This window comes from Schistocerca nitens, chromosome 3, assembly GCF_023898315.1.
Source record: "Schistocerca nitens isolate TAMUIC-IGC-003100 chromosome 3, iqSchNite1.1, whole genome shotgun sequence".
Taxonomy (NCBI): domain Eukaryota; kingdom Metazoa; phylum Arthropoda; class Insecta; order Orthoptera; family Acrididae; genus Schistocerca; species Schistocerca nitens.
The window spans coordinates 632,836,665-632,862,421 of NC_064616.1; the positions used below are offsets into that span (position 1 = coordinate 632,836,665).

The 25,757-nt window shown below is 38.1% G+C and overlaps 1 protein-coding gene across 1 annotated transcript in view; it reads right to left on the bottom strand.

Moving 5' to 3' along the window:
* LOC126248578 (ATP-binding cassette sub-family D member) overlaps positions 1-24,328 on the bottom strand; it is an 85,249-nt gene extending 60,921 nt beyond the window's left edge. Inside the window, exons 1-5 of the mRNA XM_049949684.1 lie at positions 23,338-24,328; positions 17,536-17,774; positions 9,713-9,885; positions 5,301-5,475; positions 408-523 (exon numbers count right to left, since the gene is read on the bottom strand). Of these exons, the coding sequence (XP_049805641.1) occupies positions 408-523; positions 5,301-5,475; positions 9,713-9,885; positions 17,536-17,774; positions 23,338-23,921 (1,287 nt within the window). The 5' untranslated portion in view covers positions 23,922-24,328. The remainder of the gene's footprint in view (positions 1-407; positions 524-5,300; positions 5,476-9,712; positions 9,886-17,535; positions 17,775-23,337) is intronic.
* Positions 24,329-25,757: the final 1,429 nt, after the last annotated feature.

A 25,757-nucleotide genomic window follows, 5' to 3' on the forward strand; every position in this document is an offset into this window, starting at 1 on the left:
TAGATGCTGCTCTTGAAATATGGTGTTGCAGAAGAATGATGAATATTAGATGGGTCAATTGGTTAACTAATGAAGAAACATTTCATCAAATTGGAGAGAATTAAAGTATATGGCAAATCTTGGCTAAAAGACCAGATCGGTTGATTGGACACATCCCAATGCATAGAGGAATAGTCAGTTTGGTAATGGAGGAAAGGGTGGGGGATAAAAACTGCAGAGGCACACCAAGGCTTGAGTACAGTAAGCTGGTTCAAGTGTATGTAGGTTGCAGTACTTATGCAGAGATGAAGTGGCTTACGCAGGATAAATGAGTGTGAGGTGCATCAAACCATCCTTTGGATTGAAGACCAGAACAATATTAGAAGTTAGAACACATGGCAGCAAACAAATAACACAAAAATACATACCTTGTATGATGACATGAGTCTTTCAACAGCATCTGCTCCAGAACCAAGTAAATTCCTTGCAGTCGTAAAATACTGAGTTCTCTCACTAACTCCCCCATCTGGAGAACTGTTCTGACCTATAAGACAGGGATTCAAAATACCACATGAGCATAACAATAGGGGTAATTTATATTATTTTTAAAAACAACAACAGTACCAGTACCACCACCACCACCACCACCACTTGTACCAAAACCACAATCATAATTTTTGTCATTCAATGTCATGTAAATTTAAGTACTGAAACCAAAATAAATTATTTTTTTACTAAATAAAGCATTGTAAAAGTGTGCACATTTTAAAATTCATTCATAGTTGGCAGGAGTTATCATTCTACACTCAATCTTTAGAAACAGCAATGGTGAGATAAGTCTCCTGACAATCTTGAAAGAGAGAAAACTGTACACTCTCTCATATGTTAAAAAACCTACAATCAAAAATGCCTGTGCAATTAGCTCTTAACATTGAGAAACTATACAGGATGTTTGGCTCAAATTGAAGAGTAGTATCTGACACACACTCAACAAGTATGTACTGAGAAAGGTAGTGAACTGTTGGAAAAATCTACTGTGGTTTCATATGAACATTAGAATGCTGTTAAGGAAACAATAGGCACTGTGCTCTTAGTTAAAATTAAGTCATAAAAGATGAATAGAAGTTAACTGAAAAGAAAATTACCATAAAAACTTGTGTGAAAAGTTGCCAACTAATACAAATGCAAAATTATATCAAGGGGAAAAGTCTCAGTCATATGTGGAATCAGTCAAGAGAAGAAAATTTTCTGTTCACTTGCTAATTCCAAAATCTGTAACATCAAAGCAAATCCAGGCACTCAAAGGGCATTTTTTCAGAATTTTTTTGCTGAAGACTATCCTACTCTGGTTCCCCTGCATGCATCTGAGTAAGGTATACACAAGGGTATTCATATATCAAAATGAAAAGCAACGAAAATCACTAGTTTTGTATTCAAGTAGTGATGTCTTCCAATCTTTCATGTGGTTTTCATAATGGCTTGTAAGACTAGCCTGCATAGCTTCAGACTTACACCAATGAGATGAGATTACAGTTTATTTTTGGAACACATTTTATAAATCAGTATTGTCACTTTCGTTTGGGCTAATTAAGCCCCCTTCCCCTTTAAAATCTGCCAAATGTGTGTACTGATTTTCACCCTTTATCAGCGAAGTCTAGACAACTATACTGGACATGTAGATGTCATGTTTCTTAGCTTAAAATTTCCTCATGCCTCCATACCACCATTAAATCAACTGATGAATGTAATTACACAATGTTCTATCAAATATGTGAGTCAAATGAAGATTTCTTGAAAGGTAGTGTCCAATATGTTGCCATGCATCGAAAATATGATCATAATCAATCCCAATATCAGAAATACCTTAAGGAAACATTAAAGGTGAGTTGCAGTTAACACTACATATAAAATTTGTGTGCAGATGCTACTGTTGACTGTATGAGAGAAAATTCATAAACCATGTTCTACAACAATTTTTCTATAAATCATAAACTCTCTGTATTTCCCAGCAATCCAGAATTGTAGCTTCAGAAAAATGTTAAGTCAGTTTTCCTTGATAATTAACAAACCCCCCCCCCTCCGGTTGTGTGTCTCTATGATACAGATAGGGGAGGGGGGTGGGGGGCAGAGGGGCATCTGCAGAGAGACTAGAGAGGCCAGACAAACAAGTGGTTTCTGAGGATGTGGATGATAGACTGATTTGGCCTGGTAATGTTAGCCAACATGGGGGAAACTCCAGTCATTACATTCCCCCGAGGGCATGCAAGTCTATTTATTGTATGGTTTAATGATGATGGCATCCTCTTGAGTAAAATATTCCAAAGGCAAAATAGTCCCCCATTTGCATGTCCAGGTGGTGGTTACTCAGGACGATGTTGTCATCAGGAGAAAAAAAAACAGCATTCTACGGGTTGGAGTGTAGCATGTTTGATCCATTAATTGAGTAAGGTGGTTAGAGAATTTAAAAAGGGAAATGGATAGCTTGAAGTTGGATATAATAGAGAAATGTGGTGGCAGCAATAACAGAACTTCTGGTCAGATTGGTATAGGGTTATCAATGCAAAATCAAATATGGATAATGCAGGAGTAGATCTAATAATGAATAAAAAAACAGGAATGTGGGTACTCTACTATGAACAGCATAGTGTATGCATTACAGTAGCCAAGATAGACATGAAGCTAATGCCCACCACAGCAGTACAAGTTACACCTACTAGTTTTACACATGATGAAGAAATTGAGAGACTGTATGATGAGATAGACGGAATTATTGAAATAGTTCTGGGAGACAAAAATTTAATAGTGTTGGGGGACTGGAATTCGATAGCAGAGAAAGGACAAGAAGGAAAATTTGCAGGGAAACAGAGGGGCAGATGAGGAATCAAAAGGGAAGCCACCTGGCACAATTTTGCACTGAGCACAATTTAATCATTGCTAACACTTGGTTTAAAAATAATGAAAATAGGCTCTATATGTGAAAGCGACTGAAGAAATTGCAGAAAGGTGGCACATTATAGACAGAGTCTGAATAAGTTAAAAGAATGAGAAGTTGTTAAGAGTTTCAGTCACTGTTGCATCCTCTCAAAATATTAATTGCAGGGTCTCCTTGAGAAGATTGGTTTTGTACACTTCAGAACCACATAAACACACCTCTAGAACATCTAAAGATGCCCATGGGTGGTTTCCTCCACTGTTGGGGACAGAAAGATGTTAGATGGGTCTGTGGTATCAAGGAGATGCACCATTATGTGGGATTGGGACTTCTCCATGAATGTCTGTGGTGGCCAATGCAGTGAGCAGGCAAACTGTTGCTGCAGAACAGGAATCCACATAACTCATACATCAGAAAGGTATACCCCTGTCTATCAGTCTGTCTCTATCCTATCTTCTTTCAGAGTGACTGCGGTGGCATGCTCACTTGCAGCAAATCAAGGGCATTTAAGTCTTTCGCCCAAACTCACTATTCTCTCCACTCTTGTTTGAGAAGCATCATCAAAAAGATACATTCAGGTTGTCATTGTGCTGCTGTATAAAATTAGTTCATCCATGTTTCATCATCAACACCAGTCTTCATATGGTACAATTAAATCTACCATGCACAGAAGGTTGAGGCAGATTCTAAAAGCAACTTAATACCTCGCAAACCATGGAAGAAGAGGTGCATCCATCAGATTTAAACAATTTATTGTGAACCACTCTGTTACTGTCTTCCTTATACTCATTTTGTATTTCTAATTTGGCTGATACAGATTTTTTAAAATAAAAAAAAACCTCAATGAAAATACATATTTAAAAATGGTTCAAATATCAATAGATGGGTAGATCTCATAACTAATGAGGAGGTGTTGAATAGGATTGGGGAGCAGAGAAGTTTGGGGCAAAACTTGACTAGAAGAAGGGATCGGTTGGTAGGACATGTTCTGAGGCATCAAGGGATCACCAATTTAGTATTGGACGGCAGCGTGAAGGGTAAAAATCGTAGAGGGAGACCAAGAGATGAATACACCAAGCAGATTCAGAAGGATGTAGGTTGCAGTAGGTACTGGGAGGTGAAAAAGCTTGCACAGGATAGAGTAGCATGGAGAGCTGCATCAAACCAGTCTCAGGACTGAAGACCACAACAACAACAACATCAAATCTTGAGGGACTACATATTCATATTAACCTTCATTAGCAAAAGGTATGGTAAAATACATATTTAGAATTACATCAACTGCAGATATTGTTTCACTGACTGGGTTTCCTGTTGTGGTACATAAATTTCTAGAGTAGCAATTTCTATTTTACACTGTCAAGTACTTTCAAAACTTTGCAGAAAATTCTTATTGGAAAACTTGTATCACTTAGATTACAATAACATTCATTAATAATCTTGAATCTTGCTTTCTCCATTGAGAATTTTAACAAATTCCAGCAAGCCTTTTTTGTATAATGTGATCATACACCTAATCACAAACAGTCCATTTAAATCCTTTTGGGAAATAGTTTCCGAAGACTGATGTTACCAAAGTACATTTAAGTCCATCAGAAAATGGAAACTTTCTTTCCTCTAACTTATTACAAAAATAACAGAGAGGATGACTGAGTAAGTGTGCACACATTTTAATACCTTAACTCAGTGCATCAGTATACTTAAAAAAATTATGGTATTTGATCACTAGATATCTGTTTTTAATTTTAACTGGAGTTTTATACTTTGAATTGAGTACTTTGATGTTTGGCACATTCTTTTCAGTAACATTATGACATCTGTAAAGAGAAGAAAAAATAAAAAAATAAACATCTGCAAATGCAGTTTTTCCCAGGGAGGGAGCAGTCACTGGATCACATTACTCAGAATTGTTTCAGTACCAGAAAAATAAAATTTCTCTACTAGTTCTGATTTTTTGTTTGAATTTGTTTCATGTTAGATGTCATTTGATGTTCCTGATTTTTTAGTTTTTTTGTAATATACTACAAGATTTTATAATACTCTACTTCTTAAATTGTCATTTTACTCTCCGATATTTACTGACACACTACGCAAGTCATCTCCAAATCCAAACAATCTAGAGGGACACAGTAAACACGATTTTGTAGTTTTTCAGCACTCTATATGTGTGTAGCAATCTATCCTTTTCATGACAGTATCAATTAACAAAAGCAATAGATGTGAAAAAGTAACTGTATGTAAATTGTAAATTTAGGTTCCTTTCGTGCAAGATTTATATTTTGCACGGATTATGAATACAACAAAAAGATTTGTGCAATTTTTCACTGCAGATGCTTTCAGTCTACAAAATTATCCATGAATACACAAATAATTTCAAACGATTCCTTACCCTCCTTCTTTGATCCAGTTAATATTGGCAGAGAAACCATGATCATTCCAGTACCACTCCACACATATTTCATCAGAAACTGCTCCAACATAATATACCACAGACGCTGAGAGAATATAACATTCATTTGTTTCTTCAAAGATGCAAAAGCTTTTTGTAGATGGTGTAACTCAACCTAAAATTAAGAATTAGTTTTTTGATTACATTGCATTATTATTTTGAAAATAATAACACACACACACACACACACACACACACACACACACACACAGAGAGAGAGAGAGAGAGAGAGAGAGAGAGAGAGAGAGAGAAGTCTTGCTCTATAAAGTTGTATCATCATGATGTGTAGCATCACCTATATATAAATAACATAATGTCTTGACCATATTCTGAGGTGGCAAAGTTAGAATATGAAGTAAACGCCCAAGTCTTTATAAGTTCTCACAGTTTTCCTAAAGCATTCCACGTGCATGACTGATGAAATTTTGAACAGCCAAAATTGTTTATTTTGCCAATCCTTGTCAAATACAGAAAGCATCATCATTTTAATGGACTAACTATCAATTAAATAAAACAGGATAAGCCAGGGAGAGGGGGGGGGTTGCATTATCAGCTGACAGGTGATAAGAGAAATAGCTATTCAGTACTATCCCAAGTATTTTCGTACATTTTGGCTAATTATTATATGTTTTCAAAAAATAATCAAATGAGTTATAAAAAAAGCAATATAAGGTGCTCACATCTACCATATTCTTCAATGGAACATAAAGACCAAAAGAAAAACAAGCATTTAATGTGACATTTACAATATTAATCAGCTGATCCCATTTATATACTTCTCATAGTTATTTAGCTGCATGATCCATTAATCATAATTGTGATTTCTAGATACGATGTGTAACATTTCAGTTAGTACAGACATTGTATGTTACTTCTATGCAGACATTAATTACATACAGACATTAATTAAACTAACAAGTACATTATGTCTCTCCCTCTGTTTATTGCTCCTCATCCCAAAAAGCTAACAATAAATGCTTTGCAAATTGAGGGGTCCAGTGGAAAAGGGGCACATGCCACCTGCGCAGTGATTTTGTGATTTTGGTACAGGAAGACAGCCGATGCCATCTAGTATTGTAGGAGGGAACTTCCAACACAGTGGCATACGCCTGTTCCTTTAAAGAGAGCATATTATATTTACTGTTATTAAGGACTAACACATTCCCAGTGCAAAAGAGGCCTATGCCAATAGTATCTCTGCATATCATGAGTTGATTTGTCCCATTGGTTGACTTGGTTTTGGAAAGCCAAGCAGAAAGTGTTTCTCAAATGTTGTACATATGTTTCCAAGATGGCAGCGATAGGTGTTGCTATTAATGTTACTCACAAAGAAATGCAACAGTACATGTAAAAAAAAAAAAAAAAAAAAAAAAACGTAAAGAAAATGAGTGGAAAGATAATGAAAGGAAGAGGTTAAGAAACAATGGAAAATAATATAAATCCCAAAAAAATAAGATTGTGCCCGAGAAAGTGTTTCATAGTGCCAGTGATCCATGCTGTAAAATTAATTTCTGCAAATACTCAACTCTGAATGAAGAACAGAAGGAGGTGATATTTATTGAGTGTCATTGGTTGGGAGGTTATAATAAGCAAAATGCTTATTTATTTGGATTAGTGTGGCCTAATAAGTGCAAAAAAGTGGATCCAAAGAAGAGGAAGGTTCCAACAGTAAGCCAGAGGAAGGTTTCTTGCAGGTATTTTATTCATAACACTCCAGTTACTGAGGTTGAAGTGTGTAGGACTGCATTTTTAGCTGTTCATGCCATTTCTGTTAAACATTTGAGAGTCTTGAATCTACAACAGATGTATCTGTACATACACCTAGACAGAATAGAAGAGTCAAGCATTCTAACAGACCTCATGCCATTGATAACAACAGAAAAAATAAGGTTACAAATCACATTGAAATGTTTCCCAGGTACACATCACATTGCAGCAGAACACAGAATCCGAACGAGTCCTACATAACCTCTGTTCACTTGATTGCTGGAATGTATCATTTGTACTATGAAGATCATCTGTATTTTTAAGAAGTCCCAGCGAAACAACATGTGTTGTTGTTGTTGTGGTCTTCAGTCCTGAGACTGGTTTGATGCAGCTCTCCATGCTACTCTATCCTGTGCAAGCCTCTTCATCTCCCAGTACCTACTGCAACCTACATCCTTCTGAATCTGCTTAGTGTATTCATCTCTTGGTCTCCCTCTACGATTTTTACCCTCCACGCTGCCCTCCAATACTAAATTGGTCATCCCTTGATGCCTCAGAACATGTCCTACCAACTGATCCCTTCTTCTGGTCAAGTTTTGCCACAAACTTCTCTTCTCCCCAATCCTATTCAATACTTCCTCATTAGTTATGTGGTCTACCCATCTAATCTTCAGCATTCTTCTGTAGCACCACATTTTGAAAGCTTCTATTCTCTTCTTGTCCAAAACATTTATTGTCCATGTTTCACTTCCATACATGGCTACACTCCATACAAATACTTTCAGAAATGACTTCCTGATACTTAAATCTATACTCGATGTTAACAAATTTCTCTTCTTCAGAAACGCTTTCCTTGCCATTGCCAGTCTACATTTTATATCCTCTCTACTTCGACCATCATCAGTTATTTTGCTCCCCAAATAGCTAAACTCCTTTACTACTTTAAGTGTCTCATTTCCTCATCTAATTCCCTCAGCATCACCCGACTTAATTCGACTACATTCCATTATCCTCGTTTACAACATGTGTATGAAACCATTTTCAACATGGAATACAATATTGGTTTTAAATTATTGTCGAGTGATACATATCATATTTGTGATTCTGCTAAGGCACGTAATAACACAGAATCCATAGACATCAAACTACATCCTGAGAAAGCTGAAGCTACATATAATGCTCTGAAAAGTGACTCAAATGAGTCAAAACAGGATGGTAGTTATGCACTCATTTTGTGCATGGGCTTACAAAAAGCATTGCCAAAAACCGATTTTTTATAAGAGACAACTTTGGACATATAATTTCTGTATTCACTGTTGTAGTGATGAGAAAGCAGAGATGTGTGTCTGGTCTGAGAATGTTGCATCTAGAGGGGCCGATGAAGTAGCTAGCTGTGTTTTAAAGGCTTTAGACATGGTGAAGGAAGAACGTCATTGAAGGCTTATCATTTATTCTGATTCGTATGTTGGACAAAATAAAAACTATATTATCCTAAGCCTGTGTTTGTATCTCCTAAATAAAAACTGGGTTGATGTTGTTGAGCACAAATTTCTCTTCCCTGGTCACATGTTCCTGTCATGTGACAGGGATTTTGTAGTTATTGAGATGCTGAAAAGAAAGACACGGACTGTGTACACTCCAGCAAATTGGGTTGAACTTATAAGAAAGAGCAAGCAAAAGAACCCATTCATTGTGGTTGAAATGAAGAAAGACAATTTCGTGTCTTTGTCGTCTATTATGAACAGTATCGTCAAATATAATGTTATTGTTGACAAAAAGCCTGCAGACATCATAAACACAATGTTGTTTAGATTAGTGAGCAGTGAACATTTGTACCTATCAAATATTCTCACAATCAAACTGAGAAACCTGTGTGAGTCAGTTTACAGAAGTCAAATTAAGGCAGCAAAGTTCAAGGACCTTCAAAGCTTACTGCACTTTGTGCCTCCAATATATTCAAGTTTTTATCAGTCACTGATATGTGATGGTAGTGACGATACAGTGGAACAGGAAAACATTGATGAGGAGTTTGACTATTAATGACGTGCTATGTAATGTGTCTACATGTCAAGGATTTCATTTTATGTACTTTAACTTGTAATAAAGTGGCCTAATTGTTAATAGTATTTGCAAAACACCATATAGTTACTATAACAACTGTTGGTATCACAGCAGGAGTTCACACTACTATACAAAATCATATTTCCTTAATTCCCATTTCCTGGCACAGCATACTCTGGTGGCATGTGCCCCTTTTCCATTGGGCTCCTCAATTGTCTCTAAAATTTTAATTATTTACCAATAAACAGCAATTTTTAACTTCTAAATATCTTAGTTTCTAAGGACAACCAAATTTTCTGGTTACAGAATTATTTATATTTGTTTCCTCAACAGGCTAAGTTTGAACTCTAAAAAAACTGTAACAGCTATACGTTAATGGTTATCAACATGTAATGTTCCAATTCATCTCTGGACAAAGTGGAAATTCACTACACTAAAATGTTTACAACTCACCTACAAGATGTCTGTATAAAATATGGCTTTATTTGTACACAAATCATGTAAATGACATTTAATACATAGATAAATTAGTTCACATAATCATAACATTTCATAAATACAATTGTAATTCCTTAAAAATTTACCTTTTCACCACCATAAAATGCTATTTCTTCTGCATTTGTTATAATTCTCGAATGTATGTAACGAAGGTAACCTTTTCTGTTTGCTTCCTCAGCAACAAGACTTCCAAATTTTGGTGACACCATTTTTAGGATCTGCCCTGTTACCCCAATAACAATAGCTGCCAGAAGTGGACCTGAAATTCAACAGTAACACTTGTATGAAAGATTTCAGAACAGCATGTAAAATTATTTGTGCTAACATCTGTTGTTTAGATACTGTGAATATTTTTAGTTGTATTAACTTATGTTCTATCCTTTCTATTAAATACCCATTATTTTTATTTTTTGATACTCTTTTGATAGAAAGAATGGTCACATTCAGTTATATGCAAATGCTTCAACTGCTTTGTAACCAATACACTGCTGCTCTCCCAACCACCTTTAACTAATATAAAGAAATGAAAAAATGGAAAATCCTGTATGGAATAACCAAATGATGCAAGGACAGATCCTAGTCACCACATAGAGGAGGTACTGAGTGGCAGACAGGCTCTATGAGAATGACTGCTACATGATATTCAGCTATCGGACCAAGTTCTTCATCAGACAGAGGCAACAAAACACACACAGATTCACACACATTCAATTTAAGCACACAACTATGGTCACTATCATTTCAGGGAACTTAAGCCCAACTGCAACTGCATCTGGGATGAGCAGCAATCTTTGCTGGGCTGGGTAATGCGGATACAGAAGAGAGAGTAATGTCAGGGTAAAGGTGGGGAACTCGCCAGAGCTGCCTGTAAGAGTGTGCAGGGATGACATGCACAAAATTTCTAGTTGGCGTGATGAATGGAAACTTGTTCTAAATGTAGAAAAATATAAATTAATGCAGATGAATACAAAAAACAATAACATAATGTTTGAATACAGCATTGGTAGTGTCCTGCTTGAAACACTCTCATTAGTTAAATATTTAAGTGTAAAACTGTATAGCAGTCTGAAATGGAATTAGCATATACGGCTGGCTGGGAATAGGGAAGGCAAATGGTTGACTTTGGTTTATTAGGAGAATTTTAGGGAAGTATAACTCATCTACACTCCTGGAAATTGAAATAAGAACACCGTGAATTCATTGTCCCAGGAAGGGGAAACTTTATTGACACATTCCTGGGGTCAGATACATCACATGATCACACTGACAGAACCACAGGCACATAGACACAGGCAACAGAGCATGCACAATGTCGGCACTAGTACAGTGTATATCCACCTTTCGCAGCAATGCAGGCTGCTATTCTCCCATGGAGACGATCGTAGAGATGCTGGATGTAGTCCTGTGGAACGGCTTGCCATGCCATTTCCACCTGGCGCCTCAGTTGGACCAGCGTTCGTGCTGGACGTGCAGACCACGTGAGACGGCGCTTCATCCAGTCCCAAACATGCTCAATGGGGGACAGATCCGGAGATCTTGCTGACCAGGGTAGTTGACTTACACCTTCTAGAGCACGTTGGGTGGCACGGGATACATTCGGACGTGCATTGTCCTGTTGGAACAGCAAGTTCCCTTGCCGGTCTAGGAATGGTAGAACGATGGGTTCGATGACGGTTTGGATGTACCGTGCAATATTCAGTGTCCCCTCGACGATCACCAGTGGTGTACGGCCAGTGTAGGAGATCGCTCCCCACACCATGATGCCGGGTGTTGGCCCTGTGTGCCTCGGTCGTATGCAGTCCTGATTGTGGCGCTCACCTGCACGGCGCCAAACACGCATACGACCATCATTGGCACCAAGGCAGAAGCGACTCTCATCGCTGAAGACGACACGTCTCCATTCGTCCCTCCATTCACGCCTGTCGCGACACCACTGGAGGCGGGCTGCACGATGTTGGGGCGTGAGCGGAAGACGGCCTAACGGTGTGCGGGACCGTAGCCCAGCTTCATGGAGACGGTTGCGAATGGTCCTCGCCGATACCCCAGGAGCAACAGTGTCCCTAATTTGCTGGGAAGTGGCGGTGCGGTCCCCTACGGCACTGCGTAGGATCCTACGGTCTTGGCGTGCACCCGTGCGTCGCTGCGGTCCGGTCCCAGGTCGACGGGCATGTGCACCTTCCGCCGACCACTGGCGACAACATCGATGTACTGTGGAGACCTCACGCCCCACGTGTTGAGCAATTCGGCGGTACGTCCACCCGACCTCCCGCATGCCCACTATACACCCTCGCTCAAAGTCCGTCAACTGCACATACGGTTCACATCCACGCTGTCGCGGCATGCTACCAGTGTTAAAGACTGCGATGGAGCTCCGTATGCCACGGCAAACTGGCTGACACTGACGGCGGCGGTGCACAAATGCTGCGCAGCTAGCGCCATTCGACGGCCAACACCGCGGTTCCTGGTGTGTCCGCTGTGCCGTGCGTGTGATCATTGCTTGTACAGCCCTCTCGCAGTGTTCGGAGCAAGTATGGTGGGTCTGACACACCGGTGTCAATGTGTTCTTTTTTCCATTTCCAGGAGTGTATAAAGGAGACTGTGAAAAGAACACTAATGCAACACACTGCTGAGTACTGTTTGAGTAAGCAATTCAGAGGCGAGCCACTAGACTTGTTACTAGTAGGTTCGACCAACATGTGAGTATTATAGAGAGGCTTCATGAACTCAAATAGGGATCCCTGGAGGGTGAATGACGGTCTTTTCCCAAAACACTAGTGAGAAAATTTAGAGAATCAGCATCTGAAACTGACTGCAGAATTATTCTACTGTCGCCAACATAATGCCCATGAAGATAAGATTAAAGAAATTAGGTCTCGCAAAGACATTTTTTCCTCATTCTATTTACGAGTGGGACAGGAAAGGAAATGACTAGTAGAGGTATAAAGTAACCTCCACCACGCACCGTACGGTATTTTGCAGTGCATGTATGAAGAAGTAGACAGCATAATGGGCCACTAGGTATAGCATCTAGATGCTTTACTGGGATGAAGACAGAAATACAGGGGAGAGAGGACTACCCAACTTCACTGCTGTAATGGAAAGTGTAGGTAGGGCTAGTGGAAGCAGGAAAGGGCAGATGCAGGTTGAGGACAGGAACTAGTGAAGGCTGAGGCCAAGGTCATTACTGGAATGAAGGCTGTGTTGCAGAGAGAGTTGCCACATATCCTTCTTTCATGTAACCCTGGTCTCAAAAACTGCTCCTACCATAGCCCTACATACACCAGTGCCACCAGCTCACCTACATAATCCGTTCACCTTCTGTACTTCTCTCTTCTCTGCACTGTTGCGCCCCCCCCCCCCTCCCCCAAAAACAAACCAGCAAAGCATCCTGATGCTGCAACACCAGCAAAGCATCCCGATGCCGCACATACCTGCATGCTCCCACAGGCAGCACTGGCATCTTCCCCAACCTCTACCCTGCATCCCTTGCTGCCCCACACTCTTCTGAAACCCCATTACCCACCTCAGATGCAGTTACAATTGGGCCTTAGCACTCAGAGACAACAGTAGCTGTGTGTGTGTGTGTGTGTGTGTGTGTGTGTGTGTGTGTGTGTGTGTCAGTTGTACTTGTATGAGTGTGTGAATGTTCCATTGTCTACATCTGATGAAGGACTTGTCCGGTGAGTAGCACCTGTCATTTCAAATTGTTAATGTAAACAAATAGTAAAACATGTTTAGTGAAGTAACTTTGTGACTGACATCACAATGAGTCGAGCGATAGGAACGAGACATATGGAAATAAAGCAAAGTTACAATGATCTCCAGATATGGTTCTTGTTGGTAAATGTTTTCCTTCCTTTATAAAAAAATTAAAAACCGCAAATTTGGGATTCACGTATTTTCTTCACCATGCAATCTTTATTAAATAATTTTAAGGAAAATATTTTGTTAAAAAATTCTTTCCTTTGTATCTTACAGTCCAACACTGCAGTTCAATAATTAATTGGTTAGATTTACATTTTTAGTCATAGTTACAATGTTTCAAAACTAAGTAGCTCATCACACTTAACTCAGGGACTCCGCAGTAAGTATGTTTTGAAACTAAATAGCTCACCACACTGAACTCAGGGAGACTGCCAGTAAGTAATGTGGATACATCAATTTCAGTGCAGTTTTCCCTTCATTATTCCTTACTCAGTTGTTTGGATTTTAGTGTCTATTAGAGGATCCCATTAATAAAAATATTATGAAGAAACATATTTCTTTTTTCCTTTTAGCCAATTAGAGGTCTGTGATAAAAGCATTTCTGCTTGTCAGTTAGAAAGCTATCTATTGCACATCTTGAAGGTGAGGCACTCTTTGAAATCATGTGCACTCCCACTGTTTACTTGTATTGCTTAAGTAATTATGGATGACACTGTTAAATATTTTTGTGTTTGTGAATGACATGACTGTTTCCTTCTCTAGCACTTGTCTCCAGTTTTCATTCTCTGCTTCTTCCAGTTTGCTGTAGAATCTCTGAAAGATTTTTTTTTTTTTCCCCTAAACAGATTGTGGAGCCTTCTCAAAATATTCATCTCCATCTACATAGCTATTCTGCAAATCACATGCAAGTGCCTATTAGAGAGTTCATCCACCCACCTTCACACTAATTCTCTATTATTCCATTCTTGAACAGCAAGTGGAAAAAACTAACACCTATACCTTTTGTGTGAGCTCTGATTTCCTTTATTTTACTATGATGATCGTTTCTCCCTATGTAGGTAATGATTTCCACCCCAAATCCTGTATCATGTCCATGATACTCTCTCCCCTACTTCTCAATAATACAAAAAGTGCTGTTCTTCGAATTTTCTCGATGTACCTGTTAATCCTGTCTGGTAAGGATCCGACAACACACAGCAGTGTTCCAAAAGAGGATGGATAAGCACAGTGTTGGCAGTCTCTTTATTAGATTTGTTGCATCTTCTGAGTGTTCTGCCAATAAAACAAAATCTTTGGTTTGCCTTCCCCACAACATTTTCTATGTGTTCTTTCCAATGTAAATTGTTTATAATTGTACTTCCTAGGTATTTAGTTGAATTTATGGCCTTTAGATTTGATTGATTTATCATGCAACTGAAGTTTAACAGATTTCTTTTAGCACTCATGTGGATGACCTCACACTTTCCATTATTTAGGGTCAACTGCCAATTTCCGCACCATACAGATACCATATCTAAATTGTTTTGCAATTGTTTTTGAGCTTCTGATAACTTTACTAGGTGATAAACAGCAGCAGCATCTGCAAACCACCTAAGATGGCTGCCCAGATTGTATCCTAAATTGTTTATATAGATAAGGAACAGCAGAGGGCCTATAACACACCTCGAGGAACGCTAGAAATCCCACCATCAATTACTGCGAACTGTAACCTCTCTGACAGGATATCATGAATCCACTCACATAACTGAGACAATATTCCATAAGCATGCAATCTGATTACAAACCACTTGTGAGCTATGGTGTCAAGAGCCATCTGGAAAGCTATAAGTATGGAATCAATTTGAGCTTTCTTGTCAATTGCACTCAACACTTTGTGTGAGTAAAGAGCCAGTTGTGTTTCACAAGAATGATCTTTTCTAAATCCCTATTGACTATGTATTAATAGACCATTCTCTTTGAGGTGTTCCAAAATCCTGCTGCATATCGACATTAAAGATATGGGCTGTAATTTAGTGGATTACTCCTACTGCCTTTCTTGAATATTGGTTGACTTGTGTAACCTTCCAATCTTTATGATGCGGATCTTTCATTGAGTGAGAGGTTGTATATGATTTTTAAGCATTGCACCAGCATACTCTGAAAGGAACCTAACTGATATACAACCTGGACTAGAAGAGCTGCCTTTATTAGGGGATTCAAGTTGCTTCATGCAGATAACCTTGGTGCTGAGAGCCCACAAGCTCCTCCTAAGTTGCTTCACTGCTCTGAGGATACCTACTTGCAAGTTACTTGTGTTGATAGAATTTCTATCTTAACCACGTTCACAACACAGTAAACAATGTATGTGGTACTTTTACAAGTTTAAATTGTCTAACTTACAAAAAAGAATCTGAAGTTTCAAATATTTTTCAGGGTTTAACATTCCATAAACATAGATCATGGGTTAAGAACTAAATGGGTGTATCCCCCTGCTGGCCAACAATGGGTTTAAAGGCCTAAGCAGTCACCTCTACATTTTATATGACTTTCTGTAAATTCAGCTTTTTCTCACATAATTTGTAAATTATGAGATCAAAGGACATTTTGGAACACTTCCTGACTCTAGTTCAGTATAAAACTACTCTCTTCCCACACTAAAACACTATCTTTTATAGAACAGATACACAAAGCCAGTATTAAGTGTGTTATATGTATAATAGTAGAAGAAATGAAGGTTTTATGGTTGACAAAACTCAAGATGTTAGTTGTAATCAGGTCTGTGCATTTTCAAGGTAAATCAGTAAAACAAATACAGAGCAAGAGGACAGCTGGAGGAAAGTCCAATTTATGTGGTGACACTTAAAATGAAAACTGTAACAACATACTCCTCCCATTTTCCTACGTCAGAGAAACTTGCAATCATAAATGATGAACAAAAAGCTAACAGTATTGCAAGATACATGGATAACCACTGGAAGTTTCAAAACAATCTGTCAGAAAGTGTGGATGTGAACAATATCACCAATGTTCATCAATTTCTTCAAAAGAATTTCAGAAGCAGCACAATACAAGGAATGTGAAGCTGCTGAGAGCTGAATGAAATTTTTTCTCCATCCTACTCAGATCACTGGCAGTAGTTTGTGTAAACTTTGTTTATCTTTATTGCCAAGAAATGAAAGAAATTAACAAATACTGGTAACACAACTTCACTGAAATCTCCCAAAATACAAGTGGTACAAAGACCAGCTGCTAAAGTGATACTGTACTTGTTGCAGAAATGACAAGTTTACAATGTGTGCTACAATCACAGAATTACAATTAATAGAATTTACTATCTCAGCGTTTTAGCACAGTTAGGTGAAGAACTGAAAGTAAGAAAAGTCTAAAATACTCTATGTCTGTCACAGAGATTTCTCAGTATTTGTATGATGTCAGTCAGCAAATGATGTCAGTATTTCTTGTTTTGGGACCATACTTTCAGACTCATAATAAAATTTTCTTGAAAAACTAATTATGTACTTAAGGGAGTGCTGGCAGAATGTTTAAACTATTGTGCATAAAAGCAATAACATCATCTCTTCAAGTTTCTTTGCAGTTTTCTTCTTAGTTATGTTATATCTTACAATTTATAAACCATATTTAATTCATGTAGGCATTATCCTGTGTCACAGAACAGGCTTTATTTTGGCAAATTTCTTTAGCTTAGCTTGGGATATCAACAGATTCTAGGCCTCAGACTCAAATTCTCAAGCCAAATACTTATTGTTTAGAGTGTACATTTTTATCTCCCTGTCTACTTTACCTGATAAATCTTTTGCTTGCAATGTGTATGTAAGGAGGGATAAGTGGCAACACCAGCAAAATCACATTTCAACTGCAGAAATCTTTTCACTGCAGTATTCTCTCTACAAAAAAAGCTTACAGTCAACTTCAGTTGGTGCAAAAGATGGATTCATGAATTTCAAAATTTGGGCTAAGAGTACATAACGACTATACTACATTAGCACTTATCTCCCCACTCATAAACACACTACGGAATGGAAAGATATGGTTAATGAAATTGGATGTTTAACAGAAAAAATGAGTCTGCAGTGTCTCGTGCTCAGTTACAACACAAATGTCAAAATAAAATTACATAACAGCTACAGCAAAACCAGTGAATAAAAATTAAGTACAGGAGTAAGTATTTCTTAATTCTAATAAATCTTATAGGAAGGTAGTGTACCTGGGATAACAGCAGCTCCCATCTTCTTGCTTGTTCTGGCTAAAGCCATTACTATCAAAAGGCAATCAAAAAGAGGTTTTGTAATATGAGAGTACAGATGTGCAACTGAAGATGTGAATGCTGTAATTTCATCTGTTAAGCGGTGATCTGCATTTTCTATTCGACAGTCCAAGTTGCCAGTACGGTAGTATGTCTGATTTTTGAAGTACATACGGTATGTGTATTCAACCAGCCGGGATCTGCAACAGCAAGAATAATCTCTGTGGTGATCAACAATGCACGGAAATCATTACTTTCAATAACAACAACAACAATTCACAGGACATGAATTACAAAGCTTATTGCAGTTCTTTTTTAGTCCAACAGATAAGGTGTTTCAATTAGACCTACAATTCATCTTTAGTGAACAAGTAATATCCAACATTAAAAATTCATTAGCTGTTACACTTTAAAAAAGCACTACATGTCAATGGCTCATAATTTCCATTTTTAAGTAGGCGACACAGTATGACAGACTCTTGTTGGGAACAGTGTGGAGGGGGAGAGCAGGTGCAAAGGAAAGTATAAAAGCAGAAGATATTGTCTAACTGAGAGAACAGAACACTGAAGTGAATCATACAACAGAGAGAACTTTATGAAGGCAGAACTGAGTTCAGGGAAGTGGGAGCAGGAGGAGAACAGAGGAAAAAATGCAACAGAATGATTGGGGAGGTCAGGTGCTGAGTGTCTAAAATGAGGGAGTGTGGAGGATGATCATGCTAATAGCATGTTTTTAAAAGGATTAAAAGAGGTTACAGGTGTACCATGATTACAAAATGCACTTATGGGAGGAATTCCACACCTAGCAACTATCACTTACGAGTGTCATCCTTTGCACTACAGTAATAAGGCAGCCATCAACATCACGTTTACAGTAACTGGCAGACTTATTAAACATGTATGATCAAAGATAATTTATTGAAAGCTCGTATTATTTTTTTTATGTACTGCAGTTGCAATTGCTGATCTATTAGTGACATGTTTTGAGGAGAACACGGCAAAGAGCTGAACAATTATGCATTTCAGAGCAGTAGAAGCTTGAAAATGTGTCTGCAAAGCTTTTTCTATAAGATGTTTCTCACTCTCATACATCTGCACTATATGTTCAATAGTATTCAGACACCCCATGTAAAGCTGAATTGACAAGTTGATGACATGAGAGGTGGCTCCACCAATTTAAAAGGATGCAGGGAGTATTGCGTTATTAGTGGAGAAGCACTAACAGCAGAATGGGTTGGTCAGGAGAGCTCAGTGACCTCAAATGTGGATTAGTCATTAGATGTCACTTGAGTAACAAATCAACCATGGACACTTCAACCCTTCTAAAGGAGCTAAAATAGACTGTTGGTGATTGCAATTGTGAACTCAAAATGTGAAGGAACAACCACAGCTTAACAAAGACCAGGCAGACCTAATGCACTGACAGACAGGGCCACTGAGTATTGTGGAGGGTGGTTTTAAAAATTAGCATTGAAGCAATGGAAGGAATCACTCATGAGTTCCAAAGTGCTACCAGCTAGACAATGACTGTGCATAGGGAGTTTTAAAAAAATGGGGTACAATGGTAGGGCAGTTCCATAAGCTACTCTTTTCTGTAATCAGCGATGCCTGAGGCCGTGTAAAGAGCACTGTCATTGGACAGTGGATAACTGGAAATGAGTGATTTGGAGTGATTAATCATGCTGTACACTGCGGCAATCTGATGGAAGGGTTTGACTTCCACAAATGCCTAGAGAATGTTATCTGTTATCATGTGCAGTGCCATCAGTGAAGTACGGAGGAAGAGGCGTTACGATACAGAGGTGTTTTTCGTGGTTAGGGTGTGGACCCCTTATTGTGCTTAAGAAAATGCTAAATGCAGAAGGATATGAACAGGTTTTGTATAGCATTGTGTACTGAGTACAGTATAGAGGAGCAGTTTGGAGATGATGATTGTATCAGCATGACAATGAATCCTGTCAGGAAGCAATGAATCCTGTCAGGAAGCTACATGTGTGAGGTAATGGTCTGCAGAGAATAGCATTCCTGAAATGGACTGGCTTGCCCAGAGTCCTGACCTGAACCCAATGGAACACCTTGTGGATGAGTTGGAATATTCAGTTTACTCCAGACTACAGCTTCAACATCACTACCTCCTTTGGTTTTATCTTTTGAGGAAGATTGGGCTGCCATTCCTCCGCATACATTCAGACACCTCATTGGAAGTGTTCCCAGTAGTGTTCAAGTCATCATAAAGGCAAACAGAGGAAACACTCCATATTAATGTCCACTAACAGGTGTCTGGATACTTTTGATCAGCTAGTATATATAGGGCCTACACCTACATATGCAACAAGCTCTCTTATGGCATGAATGGTGGGGTTTAATTGAAACAGGATACCATGATCATTCTTCCCCACCCCTCTTTTTCCTCTTCCATACATGAAGATTGAGCAGATACAATGAGTTCGTAATTTTTCCTGGCTTTACCATAATGACAAGTTGTCAAGACATATATATAGTGGGAGTAATACAGTGTCTGAATTATCTTGGAAAAACAGGTTCTCAAAATGTAAACAGTAAACCTCTCTGAGGTCCATATCTGTAGTCAGATGGTCAGCATGTCTGACCCTCGTGTAGAGGATCCGGGATTATTTCCTGATACTGCCAGGAATTTTTCATTGGCAGGAGGACTGGAATGGAGTGCACTCAGGCTCATGTTGCCTAGTGTGTTCCTTCCCATGCCACTCTTATGCATGCTGAATGACAAAATGTATTGCTCTCCTTTGGATCATTATCTGCTGCACTAAGCGTACCTGGTGAGGATCCCAGATTAAAGAACATTGCTCAATATTTGAACCAATAAGTATTTTAAAAGTTACCTCTTTCTGTGTGAATTATATTGCCTTAGCATTCCCACAATAAATGTCAGTCCTTCATCTTCCTTGCAGTGAACACACAGTGCGCAGTGGGGCGATCACACTGTTGTAGAAATAATTCAAAAGCCAAGATCGCTTAAATACTGTTTACTGGATAACAGTATTTAAGCGATCTTAGCTTTTGAATTATTCCTTCATCTTCCTTTCCCCTTCTTATGAGGTCATTCCACTTCAAATAAAAACATACTCCTAGATATTTCACTACTGCAAATGTTTCATTGATAAATGTGAAACTGAATAATAATGGGTCTTCCTGCCAACTGATTCACTATATGTTACATTTGTTTATGATGAGGGACAACTGTCAGTCCCTGCACCAAGTGCGGATACTCTTAAGGTCTTTGTGCATTTCATTACAATTTTGCAGTCTTAAAACTTCCCCATACACAACAGCTTAATTAATAAACAGCCTAATGGAGCTTCCAACAATTTCTTTGTGTTCAGAATGAAACAACTTCAAGAGAGATATTTGGTTTTTCCCATTTCCACAAAAATAGATGTCTGATCTTAGCATTCCTCATTTTAAGCATCCCAGCACTATTATGGTAATCTATGTACAAGCAAACTCAAAATTCCACAGCATTACCAATGTTTTAGTCCCTTTTGTTTGTAGTAAAGTAAGGTGATCACCATATCAGGTGTTTCTTAGAACTTCACACCAGCTTATCTGATAGGACCTCTAACATGTAAATGAACTCACCAAGACAGTTACAACTTAACATACAGATTAATTGTGATTCAAACTCGACAGCTTCCAACTACATGAACAATTTTATATTACCAGCTGCTTCCATTTACAATCCAAATGTAATAAGTGTACAGTTTATTTGCAGCTACAATATGTCCAACCTACTGCAGCCACTGCTCTTTCTCCTGAACTGAATCAAATTTTATTGGATTCTGTAAGACTGCATTGTGTACAGCAAGGAAATGTGTCATACAGCACACGTCAAACATTTAGTACGACATTTTTCCTAAGGAGCAAGCATTTTGATTGCACTTGTGAACACCAATGATTATAAAGAACAATATAGATGACACTTGAAGGTAAGTTAAAACTGTGCACCAGATTGGGACTCAAAACTGAGACCATTGTCTTTTGTGTGCCAGATAAGTAAATTTTAGTAGAAAGGTACTGTTTAACAATGCAAAATTGCTTTTACATCAGATAGTTGTTGTGTTTCTTTGGGAAGTTGATATCACAAGTGCTAAGGTCTTTTTCAAGGATTGTCAGTCAATGTGGTAGGCTGTGTACCTCATTCTTAGCCCAAGTGTTGTGGGTGTGTACACTAGCATTTGCAATACTCTCCGATACATATATTATTATTATTTTGCAGGTATTGTTCAAACAGTCTACAGTAATACTCAGCACAGAAGCTTTTGTCTGCATGTTGTGGTAGCTGCTTCATAATGAATGTGATGCAACTAAGTTTCCTACAGACAGCATTAATATGCTGCTTCCACCCTAGCTGATTAATCACGCTTATACCTAAGAATCTAGTGAATTATACTTCTTCCAGCTCTGTTCCATCCACCTAAATCCCTCGGGCCTTCTATTTCTATTGTGTTGGTTTCTGTGCTAAGTAGTTTAACTGAGAAGAGGTACTAGACCAAATATTCATTAAATGTGTTTTCCACAGATAAAGCAAACTCTATCAAAGCTTTGTTAACCACCAAAAGCTGTTTTAGTATTGATTGTTACTTGTGTTTACTTGAGAACTAAACTGGTCTTTCAGGTTATTTTAATCTGCCACACAATATTGGCAGAATATTGCTTTCCTTCATGTAACAAATATAAATATTACAGATATCTCAATGGTTATTCCCTGATAATTACCTGGGGCATCTCACCAAATAATTACCGTATTTTAAAAGTTTTGAAACAAATACTGTCAAACATCTTGCTGCTAATGCAATAGATGCAGGATACTGTGGTGATAATGCATATAATCATCCGAAAGACAATTACCAAAACTATGACAGCATTGCAATGAACCCCTAGAATATGAAACGGTGTGCTTATCAGTCAGTATGTTTACAGTTAGGTAGTAGGAGATCATTACAAATGAATAATGTACATGCCAATAACTGTGCAATTTTTTGCTATGCTTGGACTCAAATATTTTGCAAAGACAACAGACATTTCAGAAGAATGTAGGCCTACTGTGAGCCATTCATGGGACTAATTCTGTTTTACATATTTTCCAGTAAATGGGGTTTTCACAAATTATTGCTTTCAAATACAAATTTAATTACCTCTAAAGAAGAGCAGGATACCAAGCAAAACTTTGCACTTCACACAGAATTAATGCTTCCATCTATACTGCAATACAGATCAATGTGTGTTCATAAAGAGCAACTTTCACTAGAGTTTCACAATTGCTTTAAAAAAAAAAAAAAAAAAAAAAAAAAAAAAAAAAAAAAAAAAAAAAAAGGTTGTGTGCCACAAAAAATAAATGTTCCCCATCAGCCTTGAGTGCCAAGTATGTTGAATAGTATACCTGTCTCAAATGAAAATTTTCCATTTCAAGCACCAAAAAATTTAAATTGGTGTATAGACTTTCTACAACAAACCAAGCAAAAAGCTCCAAAATCAATTATGGGGGGAAGCCTTGTATAAAGGGCTAGGCAAGTACTATAGTTACTGTAACAATCTGGTTACAAGGCAGGAGTTAAAATTCAAAATGAACCTTTCAACATTGCAAGCACGTTAAACTAATTTTTTAACATGGAATACTTTTGTCACATTCTTCATAGATAACATGTCAGCTGGCACAAAAGCCACACAACATAACTCTAAGCATGGAATATAAACTAAATCAACCAACGACAAAGTATATCATACCTGAATGCCAAGGCAAGTTTGCTTTCCAAATAGCGAATCATCGAATTTATGAATGTTGCAGGAACAGCAACGCCCAGCCATTTCAATAGCATAAACGCGAAGCTTCTCACATCTCGCCGGACAATATATTTCACAATCTGGCCCTCTAATGATGCCACGTAAATTGACAAAAAAGTCCTTGCTGCTAGAGCTAGCGAATGCACAACCAACAATCCAGTTTCAGCTGTCCATATACCTGGGACCATTAATTTTACAAGTCTGTGTAATTGCAAAAGGAATTTAAGATTTACTGATGGATGTCTGTCATTACTCTTGGAGGCCTTCCTTTTCTTGTCAGCTGATGTATCGTCTTCAGCCGTCTCGTCCTTCTTCGCCTGTGCAACAGCATCTGAATCCTTACCATTGATAACGCACTGTTCTGTTCCATGTCTTCTAATTTTACACAGCGACTGTAAGTATGGATAACCTAATCTTAAGCCGTACACAAAAATGGTCAACGCAACAAGGCTCCTGGTAACGTTTTCTCTTTTAACATTATATCGAACAGCTGTGGCATCAATGTATTTCGACAGAACAACAGGCATCTTTCGAAGCAGACGCTAATGAAGCAACCACCTTCTAGCCTGTCGAACTACGAAATTAGAATATCTGCAACCCATCCACGGGTAGAAACTAATACTGATATGATAAACCAGATCTCTCATCAGGCAGCAATTGTTCAAGTCGGTCAATGTTCAATTTACGAACAAAACGTCACAATTCACAATGGCCGCTTACAGACACTGAATGACATAAGTACAGTTTTATACACTGTTCTCGTTAATTAATTGTGTCTTCTTCCGATTAAACGACCCAGCGCAACATTTGCTTCACATTTTCCAATATGTCTTTCACATGACTGAAATATTACATGTATTAACAACATACACCATCGTAACAAATGCGGACTTCTGCTATCTCGGCCGTCCTTGGTTCAGACGTAATACATAACCAGTTGTCAAAACTGAAACTCCTTGCGTGTCGCACGACGGATTACCGAAGTTAAAAAAAAGCAGAAGAAAAAAAATAGTATGACAATCTCCTTTCCTGCACAGGAAAATAAAATATTTTTAAAATAACATTCCTTAAAAAACCAACAATAAAATACTTCACAACTTTGTCAACTTCTGTTGCGTTAAACGCTACACACCTAAAACCCGTCATGTCGCACGCAATAAAGGTGCTTAGAAAAGTTCTTTATATGCTCCTTAATATTTTAATAATGAAATAAAACGCTTTGCTCCTTTTTTTGCTAACATAGCTTCTTCCTTATTAAAGCAAATACCAGTTTTGAAAAAAATAATCGAATCCCTTACTAACATTTAAGTACTAAGCATGCTTAGACAAATTAATCACGACAAAAAGGAAGGCATTGAAACAATGCGTAAAGACCTGTGTGTCAGACGGCTAATGGAATTTCTAATTTTTTATTGACATGAACATAATCATTCTACGACGCAGCGCGCAATATCGCGAGCACAGCTATTCATTTGTTTCTTGTGGGCGCGTTAATGTTTTTCGATGTTGATACAGGGAAAATGGTTGCAATTAACTTAGTAAATTAGAATGAACATCTACATTCATACTCTGCAACTCACTGAAAAGTATAAGGCAAACCGAAAGTCGGCATAATAACATTACAGTGTTACGGTACTAATTTGATCTTAACCTTATGCAGGGGTTACTCAAATTGTGAGATTTCTGCCAGAAACTCATTCATTGAATGTTAAACAGCAAATTTTTACTGTTTAATACGTATTTTTCTCGGCCGTCTACCAACTCAGTTCGGCAAATCTACAACGCACTCACATGATAATCTTGCTGGCCTTGCGTGAACAAGTTCGATATCCCCCATTCTGAACTTCACCAGGTGGCGTCCTCAAAACAGAGATTCGATTCCACACAGGCGCGTAATAATCAATTATAGTTAGAATAAAAGTTTTGCAAGCATTCGTCTGAGTAGATGAATTGAAATGTCGCACTGACAGGAGCATATTTACGGACTTGCATCTTCAAGATTAGGTTTATTAGACGGAGACGGGAGACGAATGATTGAAATTTTCTCGAGTGAACGATCTTCTTTGCCTGACTTTAATGTGGATGTACTGAACTGGGCGCTTTCTGGAAGCATTCACCACATCATATATGGGCTTTACATCTACAGCTACACTTTGCAAGCCACTGTGAAATGCAGTCAGAGTGAAATATGCCGTTGGTAAAACCCTCTATAAAAAATGTGATGGGACATACGTCAATAACTACCGATACGTTTCATTACTGACATCATTTTACAACATTTTTGAGATGGTCATGTACTCTGGGACAGTATCCTATCTGAGGAAGAATAATGTCAGTAAATCACAGTTCGGATATCAGAAGAG